At 43.3% G+C, this 16,788-nt stretch overlaps 1 protein-coding gene across 1 annotated transcript in view; it reads left to right on the forward strand.

Annotated features, from left to right (window-relative positions):
• exoc4 (exocyst complex component 4) overlaps window positions 1–16,788 on the forward strand; it is a 106,303-nt gene that overhangs the window by 2,453 nt on the left and 87,062 nt on the right. Inside the window, exons 4-8 of the mRNA XM_062382910.1 lie at window positions 3,482–3,675; window positions 5,230–5,339; window positions 7,557–7,648; window positions 7,783–7,937; window positions 13,389–13,569. Coding sequence (XP_062238894.1) covers window positions 3,482–3,675; window positions 5,230–5,339; window positions 7,557–7,648; window positions 7,783–7,937; window positions 13,389–13,569 — 732 coding nt within the window. The remainder of the gene's footprint in view (window positions 1–3,481; window positions 3,676–5,229; window positions 5,340–7,556; window positions 7,649–7,782; window positions 7,938–13,388; window positions 13,570–16,788) is intronic.

A 16,788-nucleotide genomic window follows, 5' to 3' on the forward strand; every position in this document is an offset into this window, starting at 1 on the left:
GTAAACAAAATTGAGGAAAGTTGTCCTGTTGTGAGAAAACGACACTCAGCATATAAATGAGGCAAACTGATAAGGTGCTTCTGAGACCAATTGTGTGCGGCACACATACAATAACCACCTGTGTTTATGACGTCCTGCTGCTGAGATTGATTTCTAGTTTGGTGCCTTTCATCCTTTTTAAAGAATCCCATTTGAGTCTCCAACAGTCCAGTGCGTGGAACTCTTTTACTTCAAGCAAGCAGCATCTAAGGGCACTGCAGGTGTGGATGCATGTGCGTGTACACTTCTCCTTTTGATGTGTGTTTTGCATTCCGCTCGGCAGGGGAGCTGGAGGACTAAACGACCAAACACTGTGGTCTCTCTGTTCCTTCCCTTTCCCTCTCTCCCTTCCTCTGTCCCTCCTACACATCATCCCCCCAGACTCTGGTAATAATTACTTTGCTCGGATGGCGTTATCAGAGGATGAGGGAAAGAAAGAGGAATGATGCTGTGTCCTAAGGACCATGAGAAATCCTCTGTGTGGGTGTAGAAAAAAGTGGAACTTCATTCAACCTGTGCTCAGCCCGATCAGTGTGTTTTGAAAGTACGTGGAAGGTTCAAAGTCAGTCGGACGCTACGCCTCTGTGTTGTGGTTGGAGCATTTTCGTAAACAGACTTAAAAGCCCTTTTTTTGTGCCCGTACCTATCAAAACGCTGTTGGATGCTTTCGTTCTACCTTTTGCTTTGGTGACAAGCAGTTTCATGAATAAATAATGTATGAAAAGTCCAGTTTAAATAACTCTAAGCTTCCGCCCCGGTAGATTATCCTATTAGTCTTTATAAAAAGGCAAAATAACATCTTTGAAATACCATAATATGTGTATGTTTGACTCCACTAACCATTACACATTGATTTCTAATACTTTAGATATGAAGTTACAAAGACACCTTGTTAGCTAAAATACATAATGGTGGTTCATACGGGCTGGAAACCCAGATGTCAAATAGACACTGAAAATATTTGCTAGGGAATCTGGTGTTTTGTTTAAGTCCCTCATTAACATGTCATTTAATTTGTTTCATGTCTTTTAAAGTAAAAACCAGAGCATCAACTTTTCAAAAATCAGAAAGATAAAGCATTTCTTTGCTACTGAATAATAATAATAATTGTGTAGTGTCTGCTTCTCTCTGTGGCAACGTCATACTGCCTGCATCACCTCTCATAGAATCACTGATGTGTTCGCTCCCATCATGCTGTCACTCATTACAGCACTCATCTGTGAGATTTTCATTTTTCTGTCGCTGGCTCTCCATATCGTTGTCTGGGCTTGTGTTTATGTGAGGCTTGTCTTTAATGGTCCGTACACACTGTGGGACTTCAGCTGTCTCACATGTGCATTGAAGGCCTCACTGTGCGACGTGGATTTAATGAACATCAAGTTTGTTGTACGTAGACTGTTTGATGAAAACACATACTTTATCGTTGGGTACTATGGAAGGCAATGCATGGTCCATCTGTCTTTGCTCCTGCTGCAGTAGTGGTAGACAATGGAACCAATCAGGAGTCACGCCCTTGCAGTAGAGTGGTATTTATGTGTGTGAAAGAGAGTGTCGACCAGGGCCTGGCTGTTGTGGCACGATTAATTCAGTGCAGCATTTACTGCTGCATTCCTATTTGTTGGTGATTAGACGTATGTTGTAGCAGCAGCAGTCACATTGGTCACATCTTTGATCTTCTCTCCAACAGTGTGAAGCGGAACCAGCGTTTAAGAGCCACAAAGCCCATAAAAAACCATCAGATTTATTTCTTATTGGTCATCTTTCAGCTGGGACAGACTCAGAATCACAAAGTCTATACTCTCAGAGAGCAGTGGGTATAGAAGTAAGACTATGATCTCTGCTATTGAATGGCAGTTTTAAAACCCATGGGGTTGGTTAAAAATAAGACGGCTTTTGTCCCTGGAACAACTCCTCTCCTCTCTTCTCCTCTCCTCTCTTCTCCTCTCCTCTCCTCTCCTCTCCTCTCCTCTCCTCTCCTCTCCTCTCCTCTCCTCTCCTCTCCTCTCCTCTCCTCTCCTCTCCTCTCCTCTCCTCTCCTCTCCTCATCTCTCCTCTCCTCATCACCCTATTTATCCTTATCTCCAATTCTCCCCAAGCAAATGCAGTCGAGGCTTCATATACCTCATTACACCGACAAGCCTGGCCCCCTAACGATGTTAGCCAGCCTTCCTCTGCCATCCCAGCCCAATGGTAATGAGCTAGCCCCCCCACACACACAGACACATAAGTGTTAAATGATTTACAGTCATACAATCACACACATGTAATCGTACTCAGACACACACACACACACACACACACACACCGAATATAAGCAAATCCTTAGAGTCATGCCAAGTTATTCTATTAAACCAAAGGGGCTGATCACGCAGCGCATTAGCTCATCTTGTCACTAATGTGACTCTCCTTTGCATCAACACACACTTGACCCACGCCCTCCAGACCCCTCCCTCCACTACCCAATTCCCCCCATTACCCATTCCCCCCCTGGCCTGCCCTGGCCGGTCGTGCAAATATCCTGCGCAGCGCTATCATCTGGCCATTAGTGCTCCTGGAATACACCCAGAAAAGCACATTCATACGCATAAATATACACATACAGACAGGCGCATTTTATTTAATGGCGTGAGGATTTATTAATTGCAAACAATCTGCAACCGCTGCTGCTCCTGCTAATGAAACCCGAGAAAAGAGGGAAAGGAGGGGGGCAGGCTGGGTGAATTTGGAGAAAATAAAGAGCGTGACTCAGGAGTGGATGAGCTGACTGTAGAGCAGTTTCTTTGTGTATTTATTCATGTTTGATTTGTAGATTAAATGAAGATAAAAAAAATTAAGATTCGATAAATTAAATTAAATTAGATGAATAACAAATATATTTGCCCGTTCATTTGTTTAGGTTGAAATGAGAGTCGCTGTTCATCTCGTTGTACTCACGGAGTGTTACTTCACCACTGCTTGTGTTGAAGGAAAAAGTTGAGTGGGAAAGTTGGATTGTTATGCTGTTTGGTTAACATGGGCAGATGCATCACACACAGCGGAGAAGCATCCACAGAGAAGTGGGACGAGACTTTCAATTGTTTGGTTAGATGATTGTTTTTTGTAGTGTGGAGTTTTGAAGTAGTATCAACGAAGGATGACTAAATGTTGCCCTGATACGTAGCAGGTAGAACAATCATAGTATTTAAGTAGATGTTGGCTGTGTTAATTAATGATTTATTATTATTAAGTTTCTTTTACTGCTCTGAAGGTTTTATGTATAATATACACAATATGAGTTACATTTAGATGCCTGCCATACAGTGGGCCATCACTTGTTCAGGTATCTGATATGTCCCCCATTGTAAGCAAAACAGACTTTCATCATTTAGTTAGATATTCCTTCAGCTGTTTTCAAAGTGATCAGATCGGACACAATGAAACCAAACTGTGTTATCATATGCAGGTGACAGCCGTGGAGTCCTTGGAGGGCCCCTTGCTGCAGGTAGAGGGGCTCGGTGATCTGCGGTTGGAGCTCCACAGCAAGAAGCTCAACATCCACATTGTGCTCATCGATGAGCTGCACCGACACCTCTACATCAAGTCCACGAGTCGCCTGGGACTCAGGAACAAGGACAAGAATGCTGCTCGCCTCCCAGGGTAAGAAGCAGCTCCTTATATTCTAGTTCTAATGTGTTGTTGTTGTTCTCTCAGTATCATCAAAATCTCTTTTACTTGTTTGTACGTTATATAATATGTGATGAGTGTTTTATTATTGCTTCTGTGCTTGTCCAGGCACAGAACCACAACTGTTGGTCATAAACTGACTTTACAGTCTAACTGTAGGGTACTGTAAATTGGGACTAGAGATTTCATGTCTTATATAAACATCCCTTATAGCCTCAGTAAAACTGCAGCTATGCTTTTATGGCTCCACAAACATACAACACATTTTATTTCATTTTCCTACTGTTGAGTTGAAAAAAGAAGTAGCTTGCTATATAATATATATGTTTTAGTCAGTTTGTGTTGGTGTCTGAAGTATAAAAAAACTTTTATTGTTTGCCTGTTATGTAGTCGGCAGAATCGCTGCCTTCAAAGACTGTATAGATGTGCCTTCATTATAAGTTGTTCCACAGCCGTAACAACTAAGTGCAACTTGCCAATTATTTACTGTATGGATACCAAGCCAATTACTGACAAAAACAATTAGACCCTGTCTCACTTGTTGCTCGACTTGTTCCTGTCTGTACTCTGTGCTCTAAAGTTGCAAAGAAACTGACCAAAACACCCTGAATCATTTGCTGGAAAGACACAGACAGCACTGATCCGCTCACAGGGAACTAGGAAGTGGCACTCGGAGTCATGATATTTGCTTTTGTAAAAAAAATCGTACAAACACACACACGATGTGATAATGTTAGTTTTTTTGAGGGAACAACATGTTGTTAGAAGTCTAGGAACCAATGTTGTTCTTCCAATTACTGGCAGTAAATAAATAAGACAGAATGTAGCATCTCTGGATTCTGTGTGACCCTCGTGATGCGTCAAACAATGAAGCAGGTTTCACAGCCACTAGCAGGATAACCTCCTCCGTGACACATCAGCCAGTTTCTCAGTTTCTTTAAGCGGCCGTGTAACTTATGGGGCGTAATGTGGCACAACGGCCTTAAACACACTGTTGATGCTCTTGTGTTCTTTGTAAAACATTCGGCCTAAGTGTTGTTTTCACTTGTACAGATGTGTTTGTGTGTGTGTGGTGCAGTAATTATGGTGGCGGTGGGTTGGTGAGGTATGATTTATTACTGAGGGTCAGCCAGTGACAGGTCCTGGCCTCCCTGGATTGGGTCGCCACTAACAACGAGCCAGCCTCCATACACCCCACTCACTTAGCAGGCCCACTGTGTTTATACCGCCCCAACTTAAAGGACCTGGATTGCTTCCACCTCGATCTTAAGCCTTGATAAATGCCTCATTGGAAAGCAGCAGCAATCCCACCCAGATATATATATTTTTTTATAACAGTAGATTGTTTTTGTTAGGGAAGGGGCAGGTTGGTGGGTGTGTTTCTGTTAGTGAATACAACATGTGTGTATAAAAAGCTATTACTCCAGCGTACAGGAGCAACTTCCCTTGCTATTGCAATATCAGGATTTGTACAAGACAGAAAACATGATATATATTAAGTTCACTTATTTGTATTTTCCTTCCCAGGTCTGCTGCCAAAGACACATCTCCCATGCCCGTGTTGGATGTCAGCAGTATGTCCACCCCCCGCAAGCTTTTGGATTCCTCGCAGTTCAGCACCCCCGGATCCAGCAGTGGTACGGACTTTCGATCATTTTTAGATGTGAGATGTAAGAAACCGCAATGGACAAAGATTGATGCTGGCTTTGCAGTTAACGTAGCCGTTTTCAGACGTGACCTCCAGAGAATGCCCGCACAATTGGGTCCAGAGTTTGTCTTTCACACACGAAGGAGGCAGCAGGAGATTCTCCGCTCTGATGCTTTCACACAACACAGAAATCTGCGTAGGGTTCAGGTGAAGCAGGGGCACATTGAACTTATCAACTCCGCTGCGGATATCGCGACTTCTCGTCTCTGAAAGCAGCTTAAGGGGAATTTTTCATCAAAGACAAAAGCTTATGAAGTTAGCTCTCCATTAAAATGCCATACTTAAGAGATAAACATAACAATAAAGTAGTGTTGTCGGTCTCTATGGATAAAAAAAAGTGTGTGGATTTCAGTGAGCAATGCTATTTTCACTCTGCGGATATTCTCTGTGATAATGAAGTCATTAGCATCACTTTGTCTTACAACCATTAGCATGTCATTATGGGTGTGTATTGTCTCTCTGGCACACACACACATACGCACCATTACTGGATTCACACACCAAACAGACAACCCACCACTGATGCCTCATTGCACTTACACATATTCAACTTTGCACACAGGCATACGTGCACCCAGACTTCTTCCCTCGCAGGATATGTCATAACATCTTCAACTATGATCATAGTATACGTTTCCCACACAAAAATTATAATCATCTCGCCCCCCCTAGCTGTACCATTAGTCACCCAGCATCTCTGTCATCACAGCAGGCGAAAAGCACTCATTACACTCAAACCAGTAACCAGCGCTTCTAACAGAGGCTGATAATGCAGACTATAATTTTACCGGGGAATGTGTGAATTCTCGATCGGCCGTATAGCGCCAGCCGCCGCATTCCCTCCAGGCACAGCACAGAGGAAGGCAAACAAGGAGATAATGAAAAAAGTTAATCCTGCAATAACTCGGTGTTCCCTTAGTGTTTCTGAGTTTTCATCTTACGCCTGGCACTTTTTTTTGTGGGGGTATAAACCACCCACTCTTGGCATTCTGAATTAGTGACTCACCGTTTCATTTTTTAGCTCAGTGGATACGAGGCAATCATACTGTACGTACCACTCAGCGTCCACAGACCTTTAAAATTATTCAACTAGTGTGTGTAAGGCATGTGATTGGCTCCTGACAAAACGAAGATTTAGAATGTGGCCAACATTTCTTTGCATTCCTAATGTTGTTAAATCATACTGTTGTGTTTCTCGCTGTCTACCTCCATCTTTAGCTTCGTCATCCTTTCTCTTACGTACCTTTTAACCTAACCGCTTTTTATTTACCCAGCTCCACACAACGCGTACTTGCGTGCCGTGACCTTGAACGCACAAACACCCACACAAAAGCCCGGATAACAACACAAATACATAATAAATATCCATTAAATTCGCCCACCCGACCGACCTAAAAGTGGGCTACAAGCTAAACCACATTTTTACCCACATTATGTGGAGAAAGTTGTGGCAATTAGCTACCGCCGGGCGGTAAGTGCCAATACTCCGCCACGCTAACAACCGTGGTCACGACACAGCAGCCGGCTTCCATCAGCGACCTAGCGTTGCCATTTTGTTTAATAGCATTAGAGCACCTCATTTGTAGCTAGTAATTGTCATAATTATTACACAAACTATAGTCGGAATGGGGAAAAGAGGAAGTACACCCAAAGTCCATTAACTTGCCATAAACATTAACTCTCTTAACGCGCTTTGATGGGGAATTGGAAGGCCCCATCTAATGGAAATTAAAGCATCACTCCATGCTGCCACTCTCAATTTAGCCCCTAATGTGGCTAAGTCATATGGCGAGAGTGTGAGTTGGGGGTGGAGTGTGTGTCTGTGGGTGTTTAGGGGGGTGATAACAGGATAGGTGCCAGTGTGTGCGTTTTAAATAGAAAGATGCGGGATGGTAACATAATAGATTAATTAAAGTGCTGTTTGTGTACTGTGTGTAGCAGTTATAGTCTGGAAACTGCTGAATAGGTGACAAACACTTTCAGGGCTCTACAGATCAGGTCTAAATTAAAAGGGATAATTTCATATTAGTCCAGTGCTGAAGTAATTTGATTTCTGCGCTTGTAAATGTTTTATTATTAATTTACTTATATATATTCTCTATATATGTATATTTCTTTTATATGTGTATTTGTATTTCTTCTTCAGTGCGTGAGGACGGGCGAGAGCCGAACCAAGCCGACCTCTCTGAAGTGGATCCAGAGGAGAACAGTCCTGAGTTCATGGGCATCCTCATCAAGGTACAGACTGGACATGAGCATCTCTGAATACTGCTCACTTTTTATAATAACTTTTAGAACCTGAGCGATGACACACCCACCTCAGCGATCTGTCTTACTTCGCTGAAATGTTTGCGATGTCCTTTTTCCTTCAGGCTCTGGCCAAGTTGAAGAAAGTCCCAGAGACCATCAAAGCCATAATGGAGCGTCTGGAACCTGAACTGAAACAGATCGTCAAGAGGTCCACCACTCAGATAGCTGACCATGCTTATCAGAGAGGCGAAACCCTGGCCCAGGAGTGCCAGCCGAGGTAAAGTATGGAGATAGGGAGAGGGAAGGAGGCACTCTATTAAAGTATCATTGCTTCCTGAGAGTGGAGAATGATCCCCTCAGGAGTGAGTCGCCAAAGATCAGTAAAATAAAAGGAGAAAAAACAAATAGTAAATGAATAGTAAATGAGGGAAATGAAAGGGGGGGGGGGGTACAGTAAATTGATCGCCTGAAGAGGAAACAATAAGCAATTCCGTGGAAAGATGAAAACCATCTTTTTTGAAATGAGAATATTTGCATGACAGAAGATAATAAGAAGAGCGAGCAATGTTTCCATAAATGATCAGTGTAAACAGCAGCATGCAGCTTCTGCTGCTACCGCTGATAAAAGCTGTCATTTGTAATCCCTGCAGTATTATATCTATGCAGTGGAGTTTTATTGAAGCAGCGTGCCTGCTTGCTTCTTCTTCTTTAGTTGTAGTATTTCCCACTAGAATCAGTTCCCCTGGGTCGTTGGCCACTCTCTCCATTCGTCTGACCTTTGCTTCCCCTGATTCACAATCAGCCTTTACAGCTGTTTCATCTACCTACTAAGTGCTCCTTCAGATTCTGGACCAGGTGGAACGTGTCTTCTTCTACGTCCTCGGATAAACTACAGCAGTGGTCGGTAGCTCGGTCAAAATCGTTGCCTGATTGGTTTGATAGTTTGGTTATTTGTATTCCACCATATCCGACTGAAACACAGTTCAGGTGCTGAGCTCCATCATTGCAACCACATATATAATATTACTTCCTGTTTGGCAATTTTTTTTCAAAGTAAAAGCCCAATATGCTTTTTGTTGCTGTATTGCAGAGCTTTTATTTTTTAAACTCTGGTCTGAAGATTATTTTGATAGTTTAACAGACCTCTGTTAAGTAAATCATTCAATCTTAAATATAAACCACACGTGAACAGTAATACATCTTCACAGCAGATAAACCAGGTTGGATGAGCAAAAGGTTTCCCAGCTTCACTACTTGACTTCACTAATGTGGATCGGATCAGTCTTTAGTCGCTCTGGGTGTTTCTTGCAGTGGGTATTTTGCATTAGGAGTTGACAGTGAAGGCAGCAGAGAGCATGTTTTGAATGTGTTCCCAGGGTGTTGATCGTCAGACCGTCAACCAGGTGTGAAACACAGTAAAGGCTAAGAGCGGAGACACGCCTGCCTCAGACCATGAAAATAGATCCTCTGCTGCTTTAAACCTCACACATGTCATGGTTAAACACACCCATACATACACAAACAATTTCACACCTGCCTTAGCGGGCCGCCAACATTTTAAAAGCGCTCACGTCGACTCCTGCAGACTCTCACCCACACGCGGCACAGAGCACAGACTTGGGAAGCACAGGTCTCAGTCCACTGATCCTGAACCATTTAAGAGGAACGTCTTGTTTTCTGTCAGGGATGTTCTCTCCGGCCTCGTCTGGCTTCCCCTCTCCTGCTGCCTGCTGAATCTCATCTGACCTCATCGTAATAGGCCACCGCGTAGCTCATTCCCAGTTTGCCTGCGTGTGCGTGTGCGTGTGCTCAACTCCGCATTTGTGTCAGAGCGCGCTGAACTGCATTTGGGGGAACACTTAGAGGTGTTTGTATTTGGTTACACGCACACCTAGTTCTGCCTATGTTCACTTCAATATAAAGTCGAGGCTTGTTGCTATGGAAACTCCCACCAATGTACCACTTGTAGGGAACAATGGTCTTGCATTATTGCACACTGTATTTTATAGCACTGCAGACTAGCAGGCAACAGTTAAGCACTTTACAGCACATGCAGTGGTCTGGCTTTGCTGCTGGAGCTTTATGTTCTCATTCACCTCGCCTGTGATCAGCCACATTGAGAGTGCCTTTTCATTTCCACCTCCTTTCTCTAGATCTTTCATAAAGATACTCCACACAGGTTCCCACTCCACGCGGCGACGTTATTAGCATGCGCCACTGATCTGTGAGCAGTAATTTACATCAAATCGGACTTGTTGAACTCATATTCCTTTCCCATTTTTGCATTTCCAAAACAGAGCCTCGGTCCTCTGTTCTGTTTTATATATATATATATATATATATATATATATACGTGCTTCTGAATCAAATTTGAATCCCTCAGATCGAAAGAAAGAGCTGATTTAAAAGTGGAGCAATGCTCGAATGACCAGCGGACATTAGAATAAAAGGGAATGTGTTTTTAATCCAAAGATCTGAAGAGTGATTGCTTGTCTCTTATGTCCTGTTTGTCTCTCCCTGTTCCCCCCAGCGGTCACTAGTAAAAGTCCGAGGGGCTTATTTGTATGAATGTGTTCCCACTCTGCTTACATTTGTGTGTGACAGCAGGATGACCTTGCACATTTAATACCTCAACTCTACTTTAAACACTCTGTAGACTCCTATTTATAGTAATTTAATTATCTGTGACTGATGACCAACCTAATGAAAATGGGGACATTATCCCCGTCCTCCCAAAATGAAACACACAGATGTAAATCAGGGGATTGCTCTGTACGTCCACGTGTGTGCCCCCCCGCTGTCTCTCCATCAGCCGTGCGTGTGTCCGCTTCGATCCTGAGGGGAAATGAGAAGTGAGGTCTTAAAGAACAGATACTATGGTTTAGGAAGACATCCGCTGGGAGTGCAATGAGCGAGTGAGGGGTAGGAGATGTAGTGCATTTAGAGATCGGACAACAGAAGAGGTGACGAGGTAAGAGCTGTGAGTTTCATGCGGGGGATCGTGTGGCGTTCATGCATTTCTAAAAGTTGCCGTCCACCGTGTGTCCTTTTTCACGTGGCAGTCCTTCATGTTTACCCATGAGGCAGGAGGAGGGAGAGATTCCTTCACCCGCCGCCGCTCACAGCTCCTCTCTTCGTCACATGAACATCTCCCATTCACCGAGTTATAACTCATAGTGATTTGTGCCTGCTTTATACTCTCCATTAATAACATTTACTCGCTGCTGCTGCCGGTGTCGTGACAGACAGCCAACCAAAATGTCCCCCTAGTGAAACATCCATTCATCTCGCCACCACATTATCCTTCTACCTTCCCTGGGAAACCTTGGCAGTGTCCCAAAACCTTCGGCGTGCCTACTTTTCTTGAAATATTCAAATTGCCGGTAATTTGTATTGACTTGGGATTAATGAGGTTTTGGCTCAGGTGCTTTTGAGTGCACATAATAGAGGCTTTGTTTTCTGTACAACAGGTCTGTTTGAGTCATGTAATAATTGGGCACCAAACTCAGACGTTTACATTTTTGTTTTCAGCCCTCTCCATTGGTTTTATTTGTTTTTATCTGCATGATTTTCTATATCATTTAATAACATGGTGACATAAGGTATTTTTATCTTATATTTTCACCTTCACCCATTTCTCACTGAATAATGCATGGTTCTTGATTTAAAAAAAAAAAAACAGGCATATTTTGGGGACTGACATCTATGAGTGTTTGCAATTTGGTTTGAATTTGATTTATTGGATTTAAATGTGGTTTCATTGGGGGTGTAGGCTTTTTATAGCCGCTGTATGGTAATGCATTTTGGCACAGATCAGGACAGAGGGGAGGTTCCAGTAATTTATTATCACTTGCTTTAACCCTGCGAGATGGAGGCCCCTGGTGGAGGTATGGGCTCTTCTGAATGATTTCTAGTTCTAATTAAATCAGCAGAAAAACTGATTATGAGGTTCAGGAAAGATCCAGTTAGATCTGACTGGGAAATATGAGGAGCTGGCTGGCATTGTCATTTTTACAAGAATATATTGAAGGTTTGCTCAGCTCACAGTATATGTTTTTGAATCACACGACGGTTCAAGTTCCCCAGCAAGGTCCATTATCCAATAACAGATATTTTTATGAACTTTAATCTCTTGTCATTTATCAAATTAAAAGCAAGGTTTCACTTACTGCTAATTAATTTGAACCCAAATGAAATGTCAGACGAGTGCACTGAAAGAGTGTCAGGGAGTTTGACTGTAGTTATATTAACTCTTAATATCTCCACTCAAATAAAGTGGGCACTCACTGGCATGGGCGCACTGGGTTCTCATTCAGACTCGGCTAATATAACCTGTGTTCCCTCTTTACTTTGAAAGCTTTGTCCTTGCGCGGAAAGCAGCTAAGGCACAGTCTGTATGAAAGCACAAGCGCAGACGAGGCAACTGTGAGTTTCCGATCCACAGCGCAGCACTCAGATCAAGTGGAAGGTCAGTTTGGTTTGGGCTGCGCTCTCTTCTTCAGCCGGAGCCATTTAGAGCTAATGAGAGTAAAGCTGCTCGTTCTGTTTGGGTCCGGGTTTGGGCCACCACACTGATCAGCCAGCCCAGGTACTGTGTTTTATTACCGCAGGTGAAATATTTGTGACAAGTTCCCATTAATGATTTTTTTTTCTGTCACCTTGCTCGTTTTCTTATAAATGGTCAATTTTTTGCATTTATTCTGCCTTGCCTCAAGTAAGTTGTTGGATTTATGAAAAGACAAATAATAATATCCTTCATTTATTTTTGCACTTCTCATTTCATAAAATATTTAAAACAATTTTAAAACAGCAAAGGATGTTAGAGCAATAACGTCTTAAAACCGTGTTAAAGCAATGTTAAGGTTAGGAAAAAAGAAAAGACATGGTCAAATTGATTAAAAGCAAACCAAAGAAATATATTTTTTAAACATGTCGACGGATACATAGGGCAGAGAAAGCTTTTCCCCAAAATGTGTTGCATAGTTACATAAATATGCTTCACTGTAAAATGCAGTTTTTTTGCAGTTTATGCATAGTTTTACTTTTTAATTGCACCTTATTTACCTTGGATTTGTATACATTCAATGTTTTCATCGGAATAATTAACAAGATTGCTTCAGTGCACATTCATCAGGTGGCATTGAAGAAGGAAAGGGAAATCTAAGCAGCAGCTGAGATACACAATAATGTCTTAATGTACAGAGTGCTCTACATTGTACATTAGGGATGCCATGAGTGAGGAGGTGAGACAACCCTGGAGAACGTGGCCATTAACTGTGGCAGTTCTGTGCAGATATTTATTGTCATTGTTGGCAATATGAAAAAAAAACTTGTTAATTGGTGTGCTGGCTGGCAGCAGAAGTATATCACCTCGCGCTGAGACTAATTCTCCCTTCCTTCTAATATTCAAATAGAAGAAGAATTCTGCTGAGGCTCAAGGCCAGTTTATTTTCTTTATTAATGAAGTGTTGAGTGAATTCACTGCTGGTTGGGGTTTCTCAGAGCTTAGGGAAAGAAAAGACGATGTAAAATTGCTTATATAACAAATGTTGCATTTCCGAATTCTTTATATTGGTGCAAAAGTGACAAAAAATAATCACATTTTGTTTATTTCTTTTTAATATTACCAAGACTCATTTGGCATAACTTCTCTCCATCCCCTCTCCTCTCCGAGTCCTTCCCATACTCACTCCAGCTCTCGTTCTGCTCTCTCTGCCTCCCTCTGCAGGCTGCTGCTGGCGCTGCTGGAGCTCTTGTTCGATAAGTTCAAGGCAGTGGCCCAGGCGCACAGCGTGGTGCTGGCCCAGCTGCAGCACATCGCGGTGCAGTGCCCGGGAGGGGCCCAGAAAGAGGGGATCAAGCTGTACGAGCAGGCGGACGTCTCTGCCAAGATCCAGACGGTGCTGCAGGTCAGTGCTCAACAGCAGTGACAGTAAAAACATCCCTAGATGATATACAAACATATACGTGCTTAGTTTGACTGGCAGGTACCTGTATGCACATGAAAATGACAAAAGCCACAAACATTAGAATAAATATGAAGCTGTAAACATCAATACTATGCAGATTAAATGGAAATCAAATGTTAGAAATGTGTGTGAAGAAACTGGATAATTCAATGCAGGGTTTGCCGTGTCGAGCAAGAACCTGTAAATCTATTTGAATGTATTATTGTCTTCTTCTAGTGTCCATTCTGTTTACCATCTCCCCTAATGGTATGGGTTTCATATTGTGGCACTCGACCTGGTGTCACGTTAGTTTTCACGGTGAACTCTGGGTTGTTTGTGTCGCCCACCCTATCAGTCACAGCCCCGGGCATTTATTTTTCATTCCCCGCCATGGATATTTGCTCATCCTTGATTCCTCCGGTTTCTTAAAACATTGATTTAGCTCGTCCTCTCCTACAGTAAATTAATCAGTGGCGGAGCCGGCTGCGGTGTGATGGATGGCATTCAATCTGTCAGCGAGGAGCAGCGAGGGAAGGAGACGGGCGAGGCTTGATTGCTCAGATTAATTTTCGGTTCTTTAATTGGTGTGTACTTATGCGGGGTGTCCGCTCCCTGCCCCTGCTCGATTGGCGGAGGGGCTGAGCAGCTGTTGGACTGACCTATGGCGGATCTCGAAGGAAAGTCTGCGGCAGTCGCTGCTGTCAAAGCTCTCGCTGGGCGTGCGTGTGTGTGTGTGTGTGTGTGTGTGTGTCTGTCTCCCTGTGTGTGTAGATAATGGAGAAATGTGCGCTGTCTCCGGTGCTCCTTCACTGCGACGTGTGTAATTTGAATTTATGACATGTTTCTGACGCCTGCCTCACGTGCATAACAACACTGTAAGGTGCCTGAGAGCTGGATTCTCTTAAAGAGGATGAGGAACTTCTCCCTTAAATTTATGCTTTTCTATACGACTTAGATGCTCGGGAGGAACTCAACTATCCAGCGTGGGAAAGTACAGGAAACACATTTTCTCAGCTAACCTCATCCCAGCTACGGTGATCAATAGCGAAATCAGCATTAACATAAACATTTTTACATAAATAAAAATGTCAGGGCGTTTTGCTGCCCGGTTTAAATTTATAGCCTGTTTACTTCAAGCTATCGCGTTCTGGCTCGTCTTCACACTCTTCGTCGGCTGGCAGGCTTGTTAATGCATAAATACAGGAGTGTGTGGGTGCACGTGTGTTTGTGTGTGTATCTCAAAGGTCGTGAATGTGCATAGGCATGTGCTATGATAGCTCTGTTCTAGCAGTGGGGTCACAGAAGGCATTAAGCCATTCCCCAGCATGCGGCCGTTGCCAGCACCCAGTTACCAGGGACCCCCCCCCCCCCCCCCATGTCCCTGCGATGTGAGATAATGTAATCTCTTGATTAGAATACTCATTACGTGAAATGAGGTTTTCTTATTCACTCACTGGTGTTATTATTTCCTGACCGATTGTATCAATAGGAAGGCCCCCCCCCCCCGTCCACACCTCCCTCCCCTCTGCCATTTCTCTCACGTCTTGCTTGTTGCTTCCATTTCCTCTTCTCCTTCTTCTCTTCCTTCCTCAGCCTCATTCCTGCTGCCGCTGTATCTCACACTCCCTCAGTTTCCTAATGCCCTGTGCATATTCCTCTTGCTCCTTGTAATTTCCTTCTTGATCTCATTATCTTATTTTTTTTTTTTCTCTCTCTCTCTCACAACTCCCACACTCGCTTTCCCCCCCTTCGTTTTGCCCACTCTGTCTCGGAGAGTCAAATATCGTCAATTCGGGAAATTACTGCTCCCACAGTGGCTCTGGTAAATATTACTGGATACTGACACAGTTCTTATCTCGTGTTTAAAGACCCTCAGAGGGGCAGGAACATGCTTGGCAATGGTTAGAATTTGGTCCTGAATTTAGTTAGCCTCTCATGTTGTTTCTTTCCTTAGTTTGTTAAGTAAAAGTCACACTTCTAAAATTGGTTTGAAGGCTTAGAGAATTGCCTGCATAAGTCTAACACAGGCTGCTCGTTGATTCACTTTAAGAAGAGGCAATTTGTTTTTTTTTGGTAGCGATTGGAAATTTGTTGAAAGTTGCTAAAGCTTCTCTAACTTTTTGTCACCTACTGCCAAGTCTTGAAATATGGATCTGTCAATCTGGAGGGGGTGGGGTTTATGACCTGCACTGCAGCCAGCCACCAGGGGGCGATCAGGATGATTTGGCCACGTCCATCTTTACATACAGTCCATATGTAATAAAATATTTGAATCCCTGCCTTTCTCAAGCCATTTTATATCAAAATCCCACAATATCTGAGATGTTAAGACAAAAAATGATTACTTCAACTTGGATTGTTTACACTGAACCTAACACGGTGGCATAATGTTGCCTCTATGACTTTGGCATGTCGGTTTTCCATGTCCTGCACTTATCAATTCCTTCTGTGACTGCTGTGACCCCCCCCCCCCCCCCATTCCTTCTATAAAGAGCAGCGAGGTGGAATACAGAACCGTTTGTATGAAAGAGGCTTTAGTTATTGCACTTAACGTCTTTGACATGTGCAGAAACCTCCGGGTACGTGTTATTTATTTCCTCACTTTGGGAGGTGGCGAAACCCGGGTTGACCTTTTCACATGACAGACCAGCAGACGGACGCGAGAGCCGACAGAAACACTGGGCGCAGCCGGCTACAGGCCTCGGCCGAGAAACGCTCTTCATCAACGCGTGGCTCAGGCCCAATAGGCTGAGAGTGGCACCAAGAAAAAACAAGCTTTTCAAAACTCAGGATATTTGTAGTGGTTCTAATCCCGGCTCAGAAATGCTGCAGTTTCTCCTCCTTATATATTATTCTTTATTTCAGTGAAGAAGTATTGATCGGAGGCTTAAGAGACTGGATGGTAATCAGTGGTATTGATGCTGCGAGGAGTGTTTCAATGCCACTTCACAATTTTTCCACTGGCTGCCTTTAGAATGCGTGTGAGTATATGTATTGATTATTCACACCGTTATTGAATTTGCATTTCTAAGTGCCCGCACCACCACGTACCTTCAATAGTGCCTGCGACTGCATTTCTTCCGCCTACCATCAGAACCTCTCCCTGTTCTTCAAAGCTGTTTGTTTCTTCTGAGGAACCAGCGACTGGAATCTGTTTGTCTTCAGGAAATAGGATTTGGC

This window comes from Platichthys flesus, chromosome 23, assembly GCF_949316205.1.
Source record: "Platichthys flesus chromosome 23, fPlaFle2.1, whole genome shotgun sequence".
NCBI lineage: Eukaryota > Metazoa > Chordata > Actinopteri > Pleuronectiformes > Pleuronectidae > Platichthys > Platichthys flesus.